The sequence below is a fragment of the Nicotiana tomentosiformis genome, chromosome 12 (genome assembly GCF_000390325.3).
Source record: "Nicotiana tomentosiformis chromosome 12, ASM39032v3, whole genome shotgun sequence".
Taxonomy (NCBI): Eukaryota; Viridiplantae; Streptophyta; class Magnoliopsida; order Solanales; family Solanaceae; genus Nicotiana; species Nicotiana tomentosiformis.
This window is the reverse complement of record NC_090823.1, coordinates 47,281,064-47,300,779: the sequence shown is the minus strand read 5'-3', so window position 1 is coordinate 47,300,779 and position 19,716 is coordinate 47,281,064. Positions and strand designations below refer to the sequence as shown.

The 19,716-nt window shown below is 37.8% G+C and overlaps 2 protein-coding genes across 4 annotated transcripts; both read right to left on the bottom strand.

Annotated features, from left to right (window-relative positions):
- Positions 1-8,807: 8,807 nt before the first annotated feature.
- On the bottom strand, positions 8,808-9,179 carry LOC138902583 (secreted RxLR effector protein 161-like). The gene has a single exon (XM_070190465.1). The coding sequence runs from the start codon at positions 9,177-9,179 to the stop codon at positions 8,808-8,810; it is 372 nt and encodes a 123-aa protein (XP_070046566.1).
- A 6,139-nt stretch (positions 9,180-15,318) lies between these two features.
- LOC104116602 (uncharacterized) lies at positions 15,319-18,877 on the bottom strand. Of its 3 annotated transcripts, none has more exons than XM_070191945.1 (4): positions 18,849-18,877; positions 18,031-18,230; positions 16,518-16,541; positions 15,319-15,883 (listed from the first exon to the last, which is right to left on the bottom strand). In XM_070191945.1, exons 1-4 carry the CDS (start codon positions 18,860-18,862, stop codon positions 15,582-15,584), a joined length of 540 nt encoding a protein of 179 aa, XP_070048046.1. In that variant the 5' UTR covers positions 18,863-18,877; the 3' UTR covers positions 15,319-15,581. The 3 variants fall into 3 exon arrangements, with proteins under 3 accessions (XP_070048046.1, XP_009625781.1, XP_009625783.1); XM_009627486.4 differs by lacking the exon at positions 18,849-18,877 and adding an exon at positions 18,324-18,809; XM_009627488.4 differs by lacking the exon at positions 18,849-18,877 and adding an exon at positions 18,331-18,807.
- Between the last annotated feature and the right edge of the window lie 839 nt (positions 18,878-19,716).

Below are 19,716 nucleotides of genomic sequence, written 5' to 3'. Positions count from 1 at the left end.
GCCTTGAGTAGAAAGGCGGTGAGTATGGGTAGCCTTGAATTTATTCATGTTGGTGAGAGACCACTTGCATCAAATGTCCAGGCCATAGCCAATCAGTTTGTGAGGTTAGATGTTTTGGAGCCCAGTCGAGTTCTAGCTTTTGTGGCTTCTCGGTCTTCCTTATATGATCGCATCAGAGAGCATCAGTATGATGATCCCCATTTGCTTATCCGCAAGGACACGGTTTAGCACGGTGATTCCAAGGAGGTTACTATTGGGGATGATAGGGTGTTGCAGATGCAGGGTCAGATCTGTTTACCTAACGTAGTTGGGCTACGTGAGTGGATTCTTGAGAAGGCCCACAGTTAGCGATATTCCATTCATTCGGGTGTTGCGAAGATGTATCAGCACTTGCGGAAGCACTATTGGTGGAGGATGAAGAAATACATACTGGGGTTTGTAGGTCAGTGCCTAAATTGTCAGTAGATGAAATACGAGCATCAGAGACCGGGCGGATTGCTTCAGAGGCTTGAGATTACAGAGTGAAAATGGGAGCATATTACCATGGATTATATAGCTGGGATCCCATGGACATCGATGAATTTTGATTCTATTTGGGTGATTATGGATCGGTTGACCAAGTTCGCGCATTTTATTCCAGTTGGGACTACTTATTCTTTGGAGCGGTTGGCTGAAATCTATATTGCGAGATTGTTTGACTTCACGCTGTGCTGGTGTCCATCATTTTAGATCAAGGCACGCAGTTCACATAGCAGTTCTATAGGGCAGTGCACCGAGAGTTAGGCACACGGGTTGAGTTGAGTACAACATTTCACCCTCAGACGGACGGACAGTCGAGTGCACTATTTAGATATTGGAGGATATACTACGTGTTTGTGTCATGGATTTCGGGGGTTCTTGGGATCTGTTTCTACCGCTTTCACAGTTTGCCTACAACAATAGCTACCAATCGAGCATTCAGATGGCTCTGTATGAGGCTTTATGTGGGAGATGGTGTCGGTCTCCGGTGGGTTGGTTTGAGCCGGGTGAGTCTAGGCTATTGGGTACTGACTAGGTTGAGGATGATTTGGACAAGGTTAAGTTGATTCAGGATCGGCTTCACACGGCGCAGTCCAGACAGAAGAGCTAGGTTAATCGGAAGGTTCGTGATATTACTTACATGGTGGGAGAGAAGGTATTGCTCAGCATTTCACCCATGAAGGGTGTTATGAGGTTTGAGAAGAAAGGAAAGTTGAGCCCTCGGTATATTGGCCCGTTTGAGGTGCTTGAGAGGATTGGGGAGGTAGCTTACAGGCTTGCATTGTCTCCTAGTCTATCGAGTGTTCATCCAGTGTTTCATGTATCCATGCTCCGTAAGTATGTCGGTGATTTTACTCATGTTTTGGACTTCAGCACGGTTCAGTTGGATGGTGATTTGACTTATGATGTGGAGCCGGTGGCCATTTTGGATCGGTTTGTTCGAAAGTTGAGGTCAATGAACATAGCTTCAGTGAAGGTGCATTGGAGAGGTCAGCCAGTCGAGGAGTCTACTTGGGAGACCGAGCGGGAGATGCAAAGCAAATATACATACCTATTTGAGACCCCAGGTATGATTATAGACCCGTTCGAGGATGAACATTTGTTTAAGAGGGGGAGGATGTAATGACCTGGCCGGTCATTTTGAGTGTTGTAGCCCCGTTCCCCCATTTTCTGCTTATTTTGTGCTCAGTTGTTGTTATGTGACTTGTCGGGGTGGTTGATTCGATTCCGGGGATGGTTCGGAATGAATTGGACACTTAGTCCCAAGGTTAAAAGCTTAAGTTGAAAGAGTTGACCGGAGGTTGACTTATGTGTAAATGACTCCAAAATGGAGTTTTGATAGTTCTGATAGTACTTTATGGTGATTTTGGACTTAGGAGCATGTCTGGATATTGATTTGGAGGTCTGTAGATGATTTTGGCTTGAATTGGCGAAAGTTGGAAAAATAGAAGTTTGGAGAATTGAGAAGTTTGACCGAGAGTTGACTTTGTGGTTACCGGACTCAAATTTTAGTTCTGGAAGTTAGAGTAGGTCCATTGCATCATTTATGACGTGTGTGTAAAATTTGAGGTTAATCGGAGTTGATTTGACAGGTTTCAGCATCGAATGTAGAAGTTAGAAGTTCATAAGTTCATTAGGCTTGAATTGAGGTGCGATTCGTGTTTTGATGTTGTTTGATGTGATTTGAGGCCTCGACTAAGTTCGTATTGTATTTTAGGACTTGTTGGTATGTTTGGTTGAGGTCTCGGGGGCCTGGAGGGTGATTCGGATGGATATCAAATTGGAATTTGACTTAGGATCATTTCTGGGTTGTTGATGTCTGGTGCAATCGCACCTGCGGATGATTGGTCGCAGGTGCGTGACCGTACAAGCGAAGTAGGTGCAGTCTGGAAAGAGTTGGGCAGTGGTCGCAGGTGCGAAGAAGTGGTCCGCTGAAGCGGATTATGGGGGAGAAGATAGGATGACTAGGTGTTTCTGCAGAAGCGGATGTTGGGCGCAGAAGCGCTTCCGCAAAAGCGATCGTGGGGGCGCAGATGCGGAGCATGGGAACTTAGTGAATACCGTAAATGCAGAGTTTTCTTTGCAAAAGCGATTCCACATATGCGGATTTTGGGCCGGCAGAAGCGAAAGGCCTAGGCAGTGTATTTAATTGAAGAGTTCCGAGATTTTATTCTTTTTCGGACTTTGCAAGCTCGGTTGGAGGCGATTTTTGAGAGGGGTTCACGAGAGTAAGCCACTTTTGGTCATTTTTATCTAATTATTTTGATTACCCATCAAATTTCCCACCTAGTTTATGTGTTGTTACGGTGAAATTTTGGGAGTTTTGGACTAGGGATTGAAGAGTAAGAATTGGGGATTTGAGTGACGATTTGGTATCGGATTTGAGTATTTTTGGTACGGTTGGACTCGTGGTTGAATGGATGTTCGGATTTTGTAACTTTTGTTGGATTCCGAGACGTGGGCTCGGGGTTGACTTTTTGAGTTGTCTTTTTGACTTTTGATTAAGAACTTAGAATTTTCATATGGAATTGATTCTTATAGCTTGTGTTGATTGTATCGAGTTGTTTGTGGTTAGATTTGAGGCGCTAGGAGGCCGATTCGCGAGGCAAGGGCTTATTGGAGTAGAGATTTGCACGGCTTGAGGTAAGTAACACATCTAAACTTGGTTTTGAGGGTATGAATCCCTAAATTACATTATATGATTGGTTTTGAGGTGACGCACATGCTAGGTAACGGGCGTGTGGGCATGCACCATAGGAATTGTGACTCAGTCAATTCTGTGGAACTGTGTAGTCAAATAATCTTGTCATTATCCATACATTTCCCATGTGTTAAAGAAATTGAGTTGTGATTTATGTTTGAAATCATGTTTAGGCTATATATTGGTACTGTTGGGACCCACAAAGGTCGTGTTGTTGTTGAATTACTTGCTTAAATTGTAATCATGTAATCAGTCACATCTATTATTTGCATATCATATCTCAGTCTCTGTTGCCATATATTGATACATCACATCATCATTGTTTTGGGCTGATTGTCATGATATTCGTGAGCCCGAGAGACTGGAGAGATTGATGATTAAGTGAGGTCGAGGGCCTGATTGTGAGGATATTTATAGGATCGGGCTGCACGACGCAGCAGGCTTTATGAATTCATGTCGTGATTGGTTTATTATAGAGCTTGGGCAGGATCTGCCCCTCCAGAGTCTGACTCACCAGCAGTGAGCGTAGGTACCTACTGAGTGCGAGTACCGAGTGTGAGCACCGAGTGCGAGTGCCGAGTGTGAGCACCGAGTGCGAGTGCCGAGCGATTAGGATGACTGAGTGACTGTGAGGAACGAGTGACTGTGAGGATTGAGTGAATGGGAGGACAGAGTGAATTGATACTCTGAGAGTATGCATATGATTTTATCACTATTTTGCATTACAGTTAGCATGCATAATTGACATGTAGACATAGATATGTGCCATTCCTCATTTCATTCACACTTGGCATATTTTATCTGTTTTGAGTTGAAACTGTTAAACTTGAAAGCATGTCTACATTTTTGTATTGTTAAATTCTGTATTTGGACTGTGCCTGTGGAGCTCGTCACTGCTTTTAGCCCAAGGTTAGTCTTTTTACTTATTAAGTACATTGGGTCAGTTGTACTCATACTACACTCTGCACTTCGTATCCAGATCCAGGTACTTCCGGGTACGGTTGTTGCTGATTTTGGAGCTTTATGAGTTTGGAGATTCTCGACGTTGTTGCTTTGGTGTCCTCAGACCTTGACTCTCCTCCTTTATCCTTTCATTTTATTTATATTTTTCTATCTTCCTAGACAGTGTTTCAGTAGTCAGACCATGTTATTATATAGATACTCATGTACTAAGTGACACCCAGATTTTCGGTGAATATTGTATTGAGTCGCGGTATTTTCGTATCAGTATTTATGAGAGATTGCTCTTAAGCTTATTTTATTATATTTTCAAACTTAAAGATGTGTGATTTATTGTGATTGTCGTCTTGCCTAGTATTGCGATAGGCACCATCACGACATGTGAGATTTGGGTCGTGACATCGATTCACGCGGGAAGGCATTTTTAGAGTTTTGATTTTGCTTTCTTGTGTCGCGCCCCGACCTTGGGCAGTGGGATCGGCGCTTAACCAAGTTACCCCAGTCAAGAAAGCCTGCTTAGTGCCTATTAAGCACCATTTCCCATGAATACGTTGAGGGTAAATGACAAGATATAGACAATGAGAGGGTAAAAGAGTACAACATAGTGTTTCATTATTTAAAGGAGCTTCATTGATAATTAGCAAAAGATTACAAGTTCATATTTAGCATTGGAAACATCCGACAACTACAACAGCACTATTGATTTATTTTCCCCATTCAAAACACAACTCATAGTATGCCTACGGAGTCTCTAAGAGATCATGAGTACAATATGGAAGTGCCGGTGACAAGGTCCCGGCTATACCTCAGAATACAATGTACAAAATCAAAGGACATAAGGTCCCCATGTAGAATAAGGCTCACAAAAATCCTCTGAGTAGAGGGTAAGCTGCTATCAAGAATCAATGCCTCCTGCTTAGGAACCACCTACATCCATTAAAGATGCAGCGTCCCCGGCAAAAGGGATGTAAAGTATATATGGAATAATACTAGTATGTAAAGCTAAATACCCTCTCATGGAATGGCATGCCAACATAAAAGGAGAGAAACATGAAAGCAGTAAGCTAATCAATGATATTTAAATGCCAAGTTAAAACAAAGTAAATTTTCAAGTAAGCATTAACCTTTTAAGTTGGGAGATCCTTAGTACCGACATACCACCATGAACATGGCTTGGAGTCCGATCACTGCCCGACCGGAAAAGCCGTCTCACCCCAAAATATGAGGATTGACACAGAAACACAATACCACCATGTGCGCAGCATGGCATCCGATCTCTGCCCAATCGGCTAAGCCGTCTCACCACAATGTTGTGTGGGTCGACACAGTCTTTGCTAGCTATCAACATAATATAACGGGAATTTATCCTTCAATCAACCCCTACACCGGCACCTGTTGTTTAGGGATTGGGAATTTATAACCCAGCATTCCTCGGTGACCTAACGATACTCCCAAAAATATTTATCATATAAAAAAATCATATTCGTTTCATAACCTTTCATAATTCCATTTATTTTATTGGCATTTCTTGGCCACGCATGTAAATCATCATTCTTGGCATGATGGCCGCATTTCACATTTCATACTTTCTTTCCTTTACTTGCCATGGATCATTATAAGACATTTAAAGACATTTGAAACATTGGGAAAGTTATAGCTTCAACTCATAAGTATGCAAGAGCTCAAACACATTGGAACTAAGTACTGGGAAGCACATAGTGATTTGCGATTTGAAAAAATCATAAGCCTTTGGGGTGAATCAATCATTAGACATTAGATACAATCCGGAACAATAGTGATAGAACTTGGACGAACCACACTTGGAGTTCATAGTGAATTCGCAAAATTCGATTTTATTAAAGGAGTTTAGCCAAAATACCTCGATTGAGCTTTCCTTATAATTACTACAACGTTCCCCTACTCTTAGCAACTTCAATCTATAGAAACATGACAAAATTGAACAGTTATTAGGGAGGCGTTCATAGACTTAGCCATTATTGGCATTTTATCAAATGCTAAATGTGCAAATTCGACTACAAGGTTCTGCAATGGAATTCCTTCACCCCACAACCAATTTCAAACAACAATTTACCAATGATAGTTCAACAACCTCCACACTCATCAGCACATGCACACCCAACGATTCACCCCAACCCAAGAACCATACCTCACACCCTTCTTACATACCCCAAGTTCAAAATAGAGGGCTTAGGCTTTCGATCACCATCCCACAAACCCTAAAATAATAAAATCATACTCATAAATGCATGATAGGACATTGCATGTAATCTAAGGATAAGGTCTTACCTCTTTAGTAGTAGACTTGAGAGATTTCCTTCTTGAATCCCCAAGATTTGAGCAAGAGTTTGAAGTGTAGAAGTGATAGAGCTTCTCCTCTCTCTCTAAATTGCTCTCATCTCTCTAAAATATCTGGTTATACCTTCTAAAATAACCCCCTAAGGCCTTATATTAAAATATAGTCAGATTAGAAATTTTTCAAAAATATCTCCCAGATGTTAATTTCGCGACGGATTCCACGGTCAGTGGAACAACCCACAAAATAGTCTTCAAAATTTAGGTTGGGTCTGGTCAAATCCACGATGGATCTGTGGTCAGCAGAATAGATCCTCCATTGCATAATGGACCACAAAATGTCCCTCAAAAATTGAGTTGCTTCTGACTCATTTCACAATGATTCCGTAGTTAGCGAAATAGATCCGCGATAGCATAATGGACCACAGAATCGCCATTTTCTGTAAATATTTCTACCAACTCCACGATGCATTGCGTAGTCCAAAAATTCGTACCGTGGCACATTAGCTTACCTTGGAACCATAAAAACTTAAATTCTTGGTGAACTTTTATGAGGCCTTACATCTTCTCCCGCTTAGGAATCATTCGTACTCGAATGAGGGTTAAAGTCCGCCATAGAAACCCAATATGACACAACTTTTTATCCACTCACCAAGAGGTCCATATTTGGCTAACTCCCCATATTCCAAAAACTTTTGGCAGAGTTTCCCCTGTAATTGGGCCTATCCACCTTTCAGAGAGCCCTAGAAACCAATCCTAACAACATATTCATAAGACAACAATGCACCATATACATGAAAACAACACTAATCATTACATCATAGGCATTACATTGCTAAAAAAGGGCATCTTAGCATAAATTGTACAATTTTGAACATAACTCGTGAAAAGAAAACTTCTGACATTCTTTAAAACACAACCATTCAGTTACACAAACAAGTGAGGTATTTCCTCTTCATTTCTTCCTCGTCCTCCAAGGTGGCCTCTTCGGCTTGATGGTTTCGTCATAGCACTTTGACGGAGGCAATCTCTTTATTCCTCAACTTCTGTACTTGTCTATCAAAGATGGCAACCGGAATCTCCTCATAAGTTAATTTTTCATTAACTTCAATAGCCTCCACTGGGACGATGAGCCAAGGATCCCCAACTACCTTCTTCAACATAGACACATGAAACACCGGGTGAAGGATATCTCTTGAGGTAACTCGAGCCTATAAGTCACTTCACCGACCCTCTGCAAGATTCTGCACGGTCCGATATACCTTGGACTTAATTTCCCTTTTTTTCCCATATCGCATTATATCCTTCATTAGAGAAACTTTCAAGAATACCCAATCATCCTCTTGGAACTCCAAATCCCTATGACACACATCCGAATAGGACTTTTGGTGACTTTGAGTTGTCCTCAGCCGCTCCTTAATGATCTTGACCTCACATCCCGATGCATGAGGTCTGGTCTTATCACTCGTAGCTATTAGTGACATGCTAAAGTAGCAACATTGATTGATACTTCAAGATACAGTAAAAGGTCAAAGGGTGTTCCAATGAAAGTCAATTTTGACTTTCTAGGCCTCACACCATGAAGAAGCAGGGATCTATTCTTTCATTAACCCACTGGTCTCTAAGTACACGTGGTATGAAACACGTGCTATAGTATTCTTGCCTTATATTGGTGCATGTGTCTCGTTATATTTTTTTACACCATAGAAAACATGGTCTAGACACCTACAAATGTCTAACCTAAATTTCTCACTTCAATAATCCTCAATCCATCTTCTTAGAGAAAATCGCATTTGGCTTCCAAAACAAGTCATAATCGAATAGTGGAATTTGTAAGTCTGACTAATTGTCAAAACCGACCTTTACAAGTGAATATAACCTCGCATTATCCAAGGTTCTATAAGGTCTCATCTCTTCATGATTCTTAACGTAAGAGGCAATTGCTCGTATGAGAGAGCCAATCTTGCGACTTGTTCGACATACTTTATCAACAAAACATCATCACATGCATACGAGATATAAGCATAAATTCAGTAGTCAAATATTGATGAGCATATTATAATAATAAAGTCATTTTACAATACATAAATATGTTCATATCCTTCGCAAATCAAGAGCTAAAATGTTTCTCAAACAAGTCTCTAGATATTGCCTTTGCAAAAGAATCAACTATCATGCTTCACGTAGGAATGTACTGTAAATTTATCTCACCACTTGCTACCATGTCTCTCACAAAGTTATACTTGATGTCAATGTATTTGGTATTGCTATGATACTTAGGATATTTTGTGTATGCAATAGCTACTTGACTATTTCAATATAGAGTCATGGGACCCTGGGAGTTCTTTGTAATATCCAAATTGTCAAAGAATCTCTTCAACCAAACAGCTTCTTGTACTACAGACACACAAGCCACGAACTCATATTCCATCGTCGAAAGGGCTGTACAATTTTGCTTCTTACTTTTCCATGAAATAGCACCACTATTAAGTAAGAATGCATAACTTGATGTTGATTTTCTATCATTACGGTCACCAGCCCAATCAACACATGTATATCCTTTCAGGTATAAATCATTTCCACTATAACATAGTGAATAATCTTCAGTTCTCTTCATGTGTCTGAAAATTCTCTTCACAGCTTTCCAATGATCTCCTCCAGGATTGGATTGATACCTTCTAACCATACCTATGGCATAACAAAATATCTGAGCGAGTACACATCATGGCGTACATCAAGCTCCCGATAACACTTGAATACGGAACTTGAGACATGTCTTCATTTTTATTTTTAGTTTTGGGACACATTTCAAGGCTTAAAATTTCACCTCTCATAATAGGAGTATCCATGGATTTTGCAAAAATGCTCCAAAATATTTTTTATATAAGTTTCTTGAGATAGACTCAATAACTTTTTGGAACGGTCTCTTTGGATTTTAACTCCAAGAATATATTTTGTCTCACCCATATTTTTATATCAAATGACTTTGAAAGCCATGACTTGATAGTTTTCAAATACTCCAAATTATTTTCGGCCAATAAAATATTGTCTGGGTAAAGAGAGAGAATTACAAACATCCCATTGGACTTCTTCACATAAATGCAATGGTCTTCATTGATAATGGCGAAATCATACGAGATCACATCCTTGTGAAATCTCAAATACCATTGCCTTGAAGATTGTGTCAGGCCATAAATAGATCTTTTTAATTTACAGACCTTTTTTTCTTTGCCTATAACAATGAAGCCTATAGGTTATTCCATGTAGATTTCTTCATTTAGTTCTCCATTGAGAAAAACTGTCTTCACGTCCATTTGGTATAATTCCAAATCTAAACGTGCAACAGTAGCCAAAAGTAAGTGAATTGAGGTAAACTTTACAACTGGTGAAAATGTTTCCTCATAATCTATTCCATCTTCTAGAGTAAAGACGTTTGCCACCAATCGTGTCTTGTATCTTTCTTTTGACCCATCCATTTTGCGTCTAACTTTGAGAACCCATTCGTTCCCAATGGATCTATGCCTAGGAAGAATGTCAACTAGATCTCATACTTTATTGGGTTTTATGGACTCTAATTCTTATTTCATTGCTTTCATCCACTCATCTTTTCTAGAGCTTAATAAAGCCTTAGTCACAGATTTTGGCTCATTCATATTTGTGGGAGATACCAAAAAAATATAATCTTCAATCTCATAAGTACGTTTGGGAATATTTTTCCTAGTACTCTTTCATAGTTGAAATTCAAATTCGTTAGAAGGATTTTTGGATTGAGAACTCCCACTCCCACTCGGATCAAGAACAAGATCTTGATCGATTTGATTATCAGTTGTATTAGAAGACACTCGCTGACTATCTAAGTTCAACATTTCATAAAGAGGCTCTTCATTCTTTACCTCGCCCTTCTTTGGAAACTCATTTTCTAAAAATGTGACATCTCGTGATTCAATCTCAGTAACACTTCCATCCTCTAATTCACCAATGAACACATACCCTTTGGAGTATTTTGAATATCTTATAAAGATACATTTTTTGTCTTTTGGACCTAATTTACCAAACTTGCTAAAAGAATCTTTTACATATGCATTACAACCCCAAGGTTGTAAATCACTTAAGTTTGGTTTATGACTAGTTCATAGATCATAAAGAGTGGAAGAAACTAATTTAGAAGGCACTTTGTTCAATATGTAGGCTGCAGTCAATAATGCATCTCCATAAAAGGAGAGGTAAATTTTCATGTGCCATCATGGACCTTATCATGTCCAATAGTGTTCTATTCCTCCTTTCTGCTACACCATTTTGTTGAGGTGTGTAAGGAATAGTTAAATGTCTTGTGATACCCTTTTCACTACACAATTCTTCAAATTATTTTGATAGATATTCACACCTTCTATTGGTTCTGAAGGTCTTAATCTATTTGTCTAATTGATTCTCAACTTCATTCAAATATTTCTTAAAGCATTCTAGTGCTTCAGATTTATGATAAATCAAATAGACATAACCAAAGCGCGTAAAATCGTCAATAAACATAATGAAATATAATGCATCAGACCTAGCCCTCGCATTCATTGGACCACAAATATCATAATGTATTAATTGCAATAGAAAATTAGCTCTCTTAGCCTTTCCAAATGATTTACGAATAATCTTTCCGGCAAGACAATTTTAAGAAGTTAGCATTTTAATTTTAGAGAAAGAACTTAAATGTCCTTTCTTAGCCAATCTATTCATTTGATCATGCCCTATGTGACATAATCTTGCATGCCATTTAATAACATCAACAACATTATTACTAGAATAACACGCCATAACACAACGGTCAACATAATAATTATACGTATAAGGATTATAATCTAAAATAATAAAACCATCATAACGATGTCCAAAATCATAAAAATATTGTCTACAGTAACCATTGCGACTAAATTTAAAATTAAAATCTAAATCTAGAAGAACAGACACTGAGACTATGTTTCGTCGAATCTCTAAAATATATAGGACGTCATGCAACATCAATGATCGGCCGCCACACATGTCCATTCTGCAAGTGCCTATCCCTTTGCTTCAAGCATTGCATTATTTTCCACATATACATGTCGTGATCCAGGTGAAACTCGACTAAACTCTATAAACGCTTCTCTATCACGGCTCACATGCCCGGTGGCCCCTGGGTCTACAATCCACACAGGATACAATTCGATGTAAAACAGTGCTAGAAACATATATAGCACTTAGAGATGCATTTTGAAATGCTACCTTTTTCAGCTCAGTGAACTCACGTGCAAAATACCCTGGAACTTGGCAATTGTAGTACTTCATCTTACTCCTATCTTTCTTCTTGTAAAACCATTTTTCTTTCTTGAAATTTTGCTTGTTTCTTTTCTTGGAGGATCTTTCTCCGGTCTCCTTACCCTTTCTGTTATTTTTTCAGTTTTCCTTACGCTTGAAGCTTGAACTCTTTGTACCACTTGATTCTGCCACAAAGGCATGAGGTACAACTTTAGTAGCACCAAGACGCTCGTCTTCAAGTTCTATATGACGGGCAACATCAGCAAAAAGTTTGATGTTGTCATTGTGGGTCAAGTTAACCTTCAAATATTATCAATTATTGGGAAGAGACCGGATCACTACCTGAACCTACTGCTTATCGGAGAGAACATGACCAACACCTTTCAGTTGAGAAATCATGTTTGAAATCACCCTTAAGTGTTGCTTGAAACTGTGATCATGACGCTTCTTGTACATATCAAACTTGATTGTCGGTTGTCTAAGGTGAGTAACAGTTGTACCGCCATATGTCTCTTTTAAATATTCCCACGTGGCTTGAGCAGTAGAATATTTCTCACATCCATGCATGAGATCAGCACTGAACTTACAATAATTCCATGTGTAGTGAAATCTTTCTTTTTCCAAATATTTTAAGTTTTCAGATCCCTCCTGTGTTGGGCAGTGTTACCCTCCTCTAGGTGACTCATAACATGGTTAATACTTTCAAAAGCATCATTCTATTCGAGTACATACCACATCTTACGACTTCAAATGTTGTAATTTTTACCATTCAGTTTGTCACCCTTGTTCAAGTCAGTAATGATACTTTTTGATGCCATGTCTGTTACTAGAGACAATATTACAGGTTTAACTCATCAATATATTCTTCAGTCAATTTATGCATGTGATTGCACACCCAAGCAAATTAATTATAATATTAATTGTATATTTAGTATAGAATCAAAATGTCACTAAATTTCTATTCATCATCTATATCTAAATATTTTAATTAATATTAAAATCACTTCTAATGTGCTTAATTCCAAGTCTCAATTGATTACAACACAAAATAATAGATAATAAATGTAACTAGTGAGACGAACAACCAAAAAAAAAAATTCAAACTTCATTAAAATAAAACACATAATAACAATTTACATGTTTGCTAGGACATACATATACCAACTGAATACTAACTCTTGCACCTATACGCTAAAAGGGGAACTAGGCCAAATATCATAATAAATATCAATTAAAACTTCACCCCAAGGCTCTCGAAGAGAGTCCGCTAAAATAGTTAACGCTTCCCACTCAGTAATCTCTATGTAATTAGACAATTCAGCTCTTTTTAACTGAAAAATGTGTACATGTTCATGAATGGAAGCATTAGAGCCCATTTTAAATTCCTTAAACTCCCTAAATTTCTTTTTACCTTCCCTTCGCTCAGCCCTGTGATCCCTCAACTCATTTTGCATCGCTCTCGGGACATTCCTGATGACTTTAGGCTCCGACTCTGAATCATTATAGAAGTAAGTCCTGCGACGATGCATCCTTCTATGTCGTCTTCTTCCTAGAGTTCGAGAACTCCCACTTGGAGTAATTCGAACTTATCCCTGTTTAACCATGTCTGAAATAGGACCAAGAAAACAATAAAAATGCGTAGAACCATTCAATGTGACAACATATGTCACAATAACCGGTAGAAGAATCGGGATAACACGGACTAAGACTAGTATTCTAAATATTAAAATATTCAGAGAAGGACTTAAAGAATATATGTGTAAGTCTACATAGACAGTGGTATAATTATTTCCTACAGATTCATATTGAAGTCAAGTGGAGACAACAACAAAAAAAAAAATACACGCACACACAACGGACTTTGAAAGTCACAGCCACTGTTCTTTTGTTATTGTTGACAATGTTAAAGTAAGATATTCTGTCACTAATTTAAGAGAAATATTACAAAAGGTTTCTACATTGCCAATGATACAATAGCAATTTGTACAGGAACACATTTCATATATTGTGTATCAGTTTTAATTAGATAAATGGCAAATGTCTCATTCACGTATAACCACAAAGAGGTGTTGTCTTGTAACACTTTGATTTGACATAAAGTAATTATTATTGCAATTTTCAAGAAGGAATGGGATCTAAAGACAGAAAAGTATTAAAGAATACTTATACAAGTTCCTCTTCATATTAACTACAAACCCTATGATGGCAGGAAGCCAAAAATTTATACACAAGAGCAGCCAACAATATCGTAAGGTTATACATGTGAATCTTTTTTTATGATTGAAACATACATTGTTACATAAATCGACAGATTTCAAAACAGTGATACAAAATCGATAACGATTTTCTCAACCCAAAAGTAGATTAATATTCAATAGTGTATTCAAAAGACAGAATACAACCACTTACTCTGAAACCAATGATGATTTAATAGTAACAAGGATATCGAATTTGTGTACCTGTTAACAGCAGCGAAAATTTTTACAGAACCTGTTTCAATCAATTGCTCCAATCCGACTTCGTCTCCCTTGGAAATGAAATTCTTGTTCACGAACTAAATAACTTGTTTTTGTTTATCACACTGTGTTTCTTACTTTAGGGAGAATCTTTCACACCCATTCTCGGTTGAGGAAGAAAATATATAAAGGAGAGAGAGAGAAAGAGGTGTTTCAAGAAAAAATTGTCACTCGCACAAACTGATCGCACATCCCCATTATTTTAAACGTGCACCAATTTTTTCTTTTATTTATCTATATTTTAACGTCCCTAGGCAACCTCTTTAAGGTTTTACCTCATCAAAATGGGTAGGGTCAGTCCACATGGGTGACCCGCGACCCAAACCCAATATCCAACACATACTTTGTGCAAGCGTTATCAATTCCCTCTTAATTCCCCTCAACTTCATTTCCTGGATCCATTGATATCATCAACTAGGGCCGTTCAAAACTGAACCGTAATCGTTAACCGAACCACCAAATTGACTTATAGGTATCGGGTTATCGGGGTAATGATTAGTGAACGGATTGAGATTTTATAATTAACGGCTTAACGATTTGTGGATGGATTACTCAATTTCCTTATCGAATAAACTGTTAACCTGTTAAGAACTTTTATATTTGTACTTTTACCTCTAGGTAACTAAAGTACTATTTGAAACCCTATCCTTATCTATAGGAATTTATTGGGAGACCAATAAGGGTGGCATACAGTAAAAGATTTCTGAGAGCAGAGACCAAAAAGAATCTCCAGTCCCAAAAATTATCATCTGAATTGATCTCCGTGGCAGAATGAGCTTAAGCTGCTGGAATTTGAAAGTTATTCTTGTGAGGAAGTGAGTTTCCACGACCCTTTGTTTGTATAGTAGAATCCAGGCTGATATTTTGAAAAAAATTGTATCAGAAATTTTAATATGGCTTAATATACGTTCCATGTTTCTTTTGTTGCATGTGTTATCCGAATTATGTTTTGTTTCCTATCTCTTCTTTTTGTTTAGCGACGAGGACAAAATATTTAATCAGGAATAAGTTTCAAGACAAAAGTTCACCATGGTAATTGAATGCAATATATTGTCTATTTGATTTATCCGATAAACCGTCCGATTACCGCCCGATAATCGCTAATACGTTACCAAAACATTTAGGCCAACTAAACATGGAAAAATTGGAAAATATTTTCCGAAAAATATTTTCCTTCATACCAAACACACCCTTAGTCAATAGGGTGCATATCCACGCATATGGCAGCTATATTTGTACGAGAGAAAAAATTTTGAATGGTTAATTTCCTTGAATAAAGTGTGTCTTCACTTGTCTTTCCATCCCAGCTCAATGGCTCTTATCTCCCACAATGCCGAGAGCTTGCGCTCTTCTATCAATGCAGCTTCAGCCATTTCCCTAGCACCCTCGCATGCTTCCATCCCCATGTTGCACTTCTCCGTCTCTTTTTGGTAATGTGAAGATGCTCTCTTGGCACTCATAATTAGAGCATTGGTGTGTTCCAGATTGTCATCAGTGACATTTTTGTGCAAGTTAATTTCCTCTGACAATAGACTAATAATGTCCTTTTTCATCTCGTCATTCATATCAGGATCATCTTTACCACAGTCTGCATCCACACAAAAAAACATGATGCAAGGGATTTTAAGACGCAGCTGAAAAAAGAGTAACAGAAATAAAGAGCGACTCCACTGCATGCAGTCATTCTGCATTCAATCCCTACACTGGAATGGGTCACTTCCTCTCCTTCAATTCAAAGTCATATACAGGTTGCAATTTTATACTCAGCTTGTCTACAATCTCAAACTATCATCTAACAGAATTACTGATTTCTTTCATCTTTTTTTTTATAACCGAGAAATTCCCCAGGGCCAATAGCACAACAGAGGCAACAGAATTACTGAATTCTTAGGTTCCTAACTTGATAGAAAAGGCAAAAATGGGTTAAAGGCTCCTACATAGTGTGGCATTATTAGTCCCCCGCCAAAGCTATTCATCATACAACTGTGTGAGTAGTTCCAAAATTTCTGTAATTTCGGCAAATAAATTCATAAACTTGTCTGAACAACTTTTTTTTTTTCCTTTTTTCCCGGTCCACTACAACTTAAGAGAAACATATTTAAGCAGAAAACAAAAAACTTCAACCAGAAAACTAAAGATGCAACATTTCACTTTATATCTTGAGATTGTATAATTTTACATAAGACAATTTTCAGGCTTTGAAACAAGAGCAGTGAGCTAACCTTCCAATGAATTGTTGAAGACATCTGCAAAATAACACATAAACCGAAGATGAGTCATAACAGCCAATACTAATATGCATCTGGAACAAAAAATATCACAGTTGCTAATTTTGCATCGCGAGAAATAAGCATTTGCACAATTCCTACTAGTTTTCCACCATAAAAAGGCCCCCCCCCCCAAAAAAAAAAAAAAAGAGGAACTATGGAGAAAAGGCATGATTTGACATTTTTCCTATAAGCCAAAAGAGTTTGGATGGTGGCACTGCAGCATGATTAAAACCTTATTTCTGTTGCTTTGGAAAACTCTAAAGGACTAGCACTGCAGTATACTGAATAATAAGAAATCTCATTATGGCAGAATCAACATTTATATGTAAAGAAATCAGTCTAACTCTTCTATTGACTTGGAAGGCTAGACGGTCACTTCTTATAAGCCAAAAATAATTTGGCAAAACTTCTTCCCTGAAGTCTCTTCTGCTGCATTTGCTGATACAAAATTATCGAAACCGAAGTTAGTCGGGTATAGAGAACTTTTCCTATATGCCAACATTTGTTTCAAGATCTAATTGCCAAACTACTAAGATCCAGTTCTCAAAGGAATGATAATCTAAGGGTTGACACGTCATATCAACCCTATAGTTTATCTGGAGAACACAAGTCAAAGGTCTACAATTTCTATCATGATGCCCTCAAAGAACCATGTATTCCTTTTCAAGTGAGAGCCATATGTTTGACCTTTTTAAGTTTGTGAATTATCTTTCCAAGCAATAAGTAATAAATTCAGTACAAACATCAAACTTTACGGTACATTTCACTGCCTTGACTTACTTCCTTTAGGACATTCTATTACCATTAAGAACCTTCATCAGTTGAAATATGTGGTTCCTTCCTATTGTTAAGAAAGGACAAAGGATTCTACCTCATTTTTTACTATGACAAACACAAAAAGATAAACCCCGTGGAGGGTAAAGTGGGGTTCCGCTAAGTAGGCAGCTACAATTTTCTAAATTGGTTAATTTACTAATTAAATCACCAATTCCACATCTTGATGACAAGCACTGCAATGAATGTAAATCATAGGCTTTCCTTTTAAATTGTTGATTTATTAGTACATTAAATCAAAATCAATCAGTGTATATTTTACTAAAGAATAGCACGTGCTCGCTGCAGATAATGGCATATTCCCCTTTTTGGATGGGGAACTCTTCATTAAGTGCCCCCCTAATAAGAAATAAATAAGCATTCTAAATTTACACCTCTAAATGTATTAAACGCTTTGCTGGTTAGAAGCAAGAATTTCAGCAATTACTACTGTCTCAGCAGTTGAGCACTTCAAATTTAAAGCATCATCTTCCTTCATCAAATAAATGCATAAGCGAATGTAACATGCTTCAGAATGTAATGACCCATAATTTTTAGTCACTATATCTCTAATAAAGAAGCATAGAAATACAGGAAAACTAGATACAGGCAGATTTTGTAAATGGAAGGTTATATAAGAAAATGAACAGACCTAAAGGCAGAGAGAGGATGGAATCCTGAGAGCAATCACAAGAACAAGGAGGACATGAAGCCAAAAGAGTAGAGCTGTGCCACAGCCTTGGTGGTCTCACAATGTAAAGAACCAAACACAAACCCAACACAACCAATACAAATCTCACACTACACAGCTTCTGCTCTGATGATGAGTGAGCCATAAATGTAGTTGCTCTCCTATAACAGGAGAAAAAAGCAAAGATTGAACCAATGTCAGATTTCACAGCAAACACATAGGATCAACCACCCAAAAAAAACACACACACCCACATTTTACCAAGGTTGAAAACGATCAAGATTTAACTTTAGTCTTCAACTCCAAACATTTGACAAGTCTGAATAGAAACCCACTTTGAAAAAATGGGTGTATTCGTGACCTCCAAAATGTGTAGAAACAAACCTTTGCCAGAACGACCCGGGGGGGGGGGGGGGGATGGTGTTATCAAATCTAATTAGGACTTTGGTCTTCTTGAATCTTTTTAGGAAGATAAAGGGTGACCCAGATCCCAAAAAGAAGAGAATAAAATGCTTATAACAATTTTGAGAGAGAAAATCGCCAAAAGGAGATGGACTCCGAGTATGGGGTGAAGAAGAAGTCTCTGCTTTTAGTGCAAGAAAAGGAGTTTTTATCGTGACTTTGGACTGTCGGGGACAAATTTATAATTTAAGGATGCACGGATTTGTTAGACTTCATCTAGAGTAGCAGTAGTAGTAGAAATCCAATTTAAAGAGAAAAAAAAATCAGATTCAAATTGCATCGGCATATTTGGATGCGAGCACTTTAATTGGACCAACCTGGCACATTGCATGTTTATATTTGTCTCTCCTTTCACTTGCGACAAGTTGCTTTCACCTAGATTATATTGGGGTCAAAATATCTCAATGGAACTTTACATTCAAATTAGATATTTTTGTTATAAATAATCATATTGTGGAGGATGTTCATTCCTCATATATAGCTAGGTTTAGCAAAGCAAGCTTTCAAGAAGGAAAAAGTTAACTTCTCTATTTGTTAGAATGCAATAAACTAAACACATTAGCGCGTAAATTGTAAAACAGAGAATTTACTTGTAAAACACGTGTTACAACATTTTCTCGGTTTTTCCAAGGAGCGTATGTCTTTGTCTCATAAAAAATGTTGTACAGATAATATTTAGACACCATAAATATCTAAATTTGAGTTCATTGATCTACAAAATCATGTTTAACTCGCATCTGGCTCACAAAGTAGACTAAGTGAATGTTTTTCACCCTAATAACCTTATGTCATTGTTTAAGCGACATTCTGATTTTATGCGAATAGCTCTCAAATTATCCTTATGATAATCTTACTTAAAATCATATCTCATCTCCTCACATCACTAAGATAAGGAGGCGGTTGCCTGTGTGAGAAGGTCAACCTCTTGTCTACCCGACATGCTTATCAAAAAAAATAAAGAATGCACATAACATTCAACAATAAAAATATATATGTAAATCAACTTTATTGATAATTAAAAAAATCATCTTTGCGAACACAGGAAAATGAATAACAAAATAAAGTATTTCAGAGTCTACGCAAGTCTTGAGACCTAATGTGTCTCACAAATGCATCTCTAGGCAAAGGCTTGGTCAATGGATCTGCTAACATATTTTTTGTAGACACATACTTCACATTCACTAC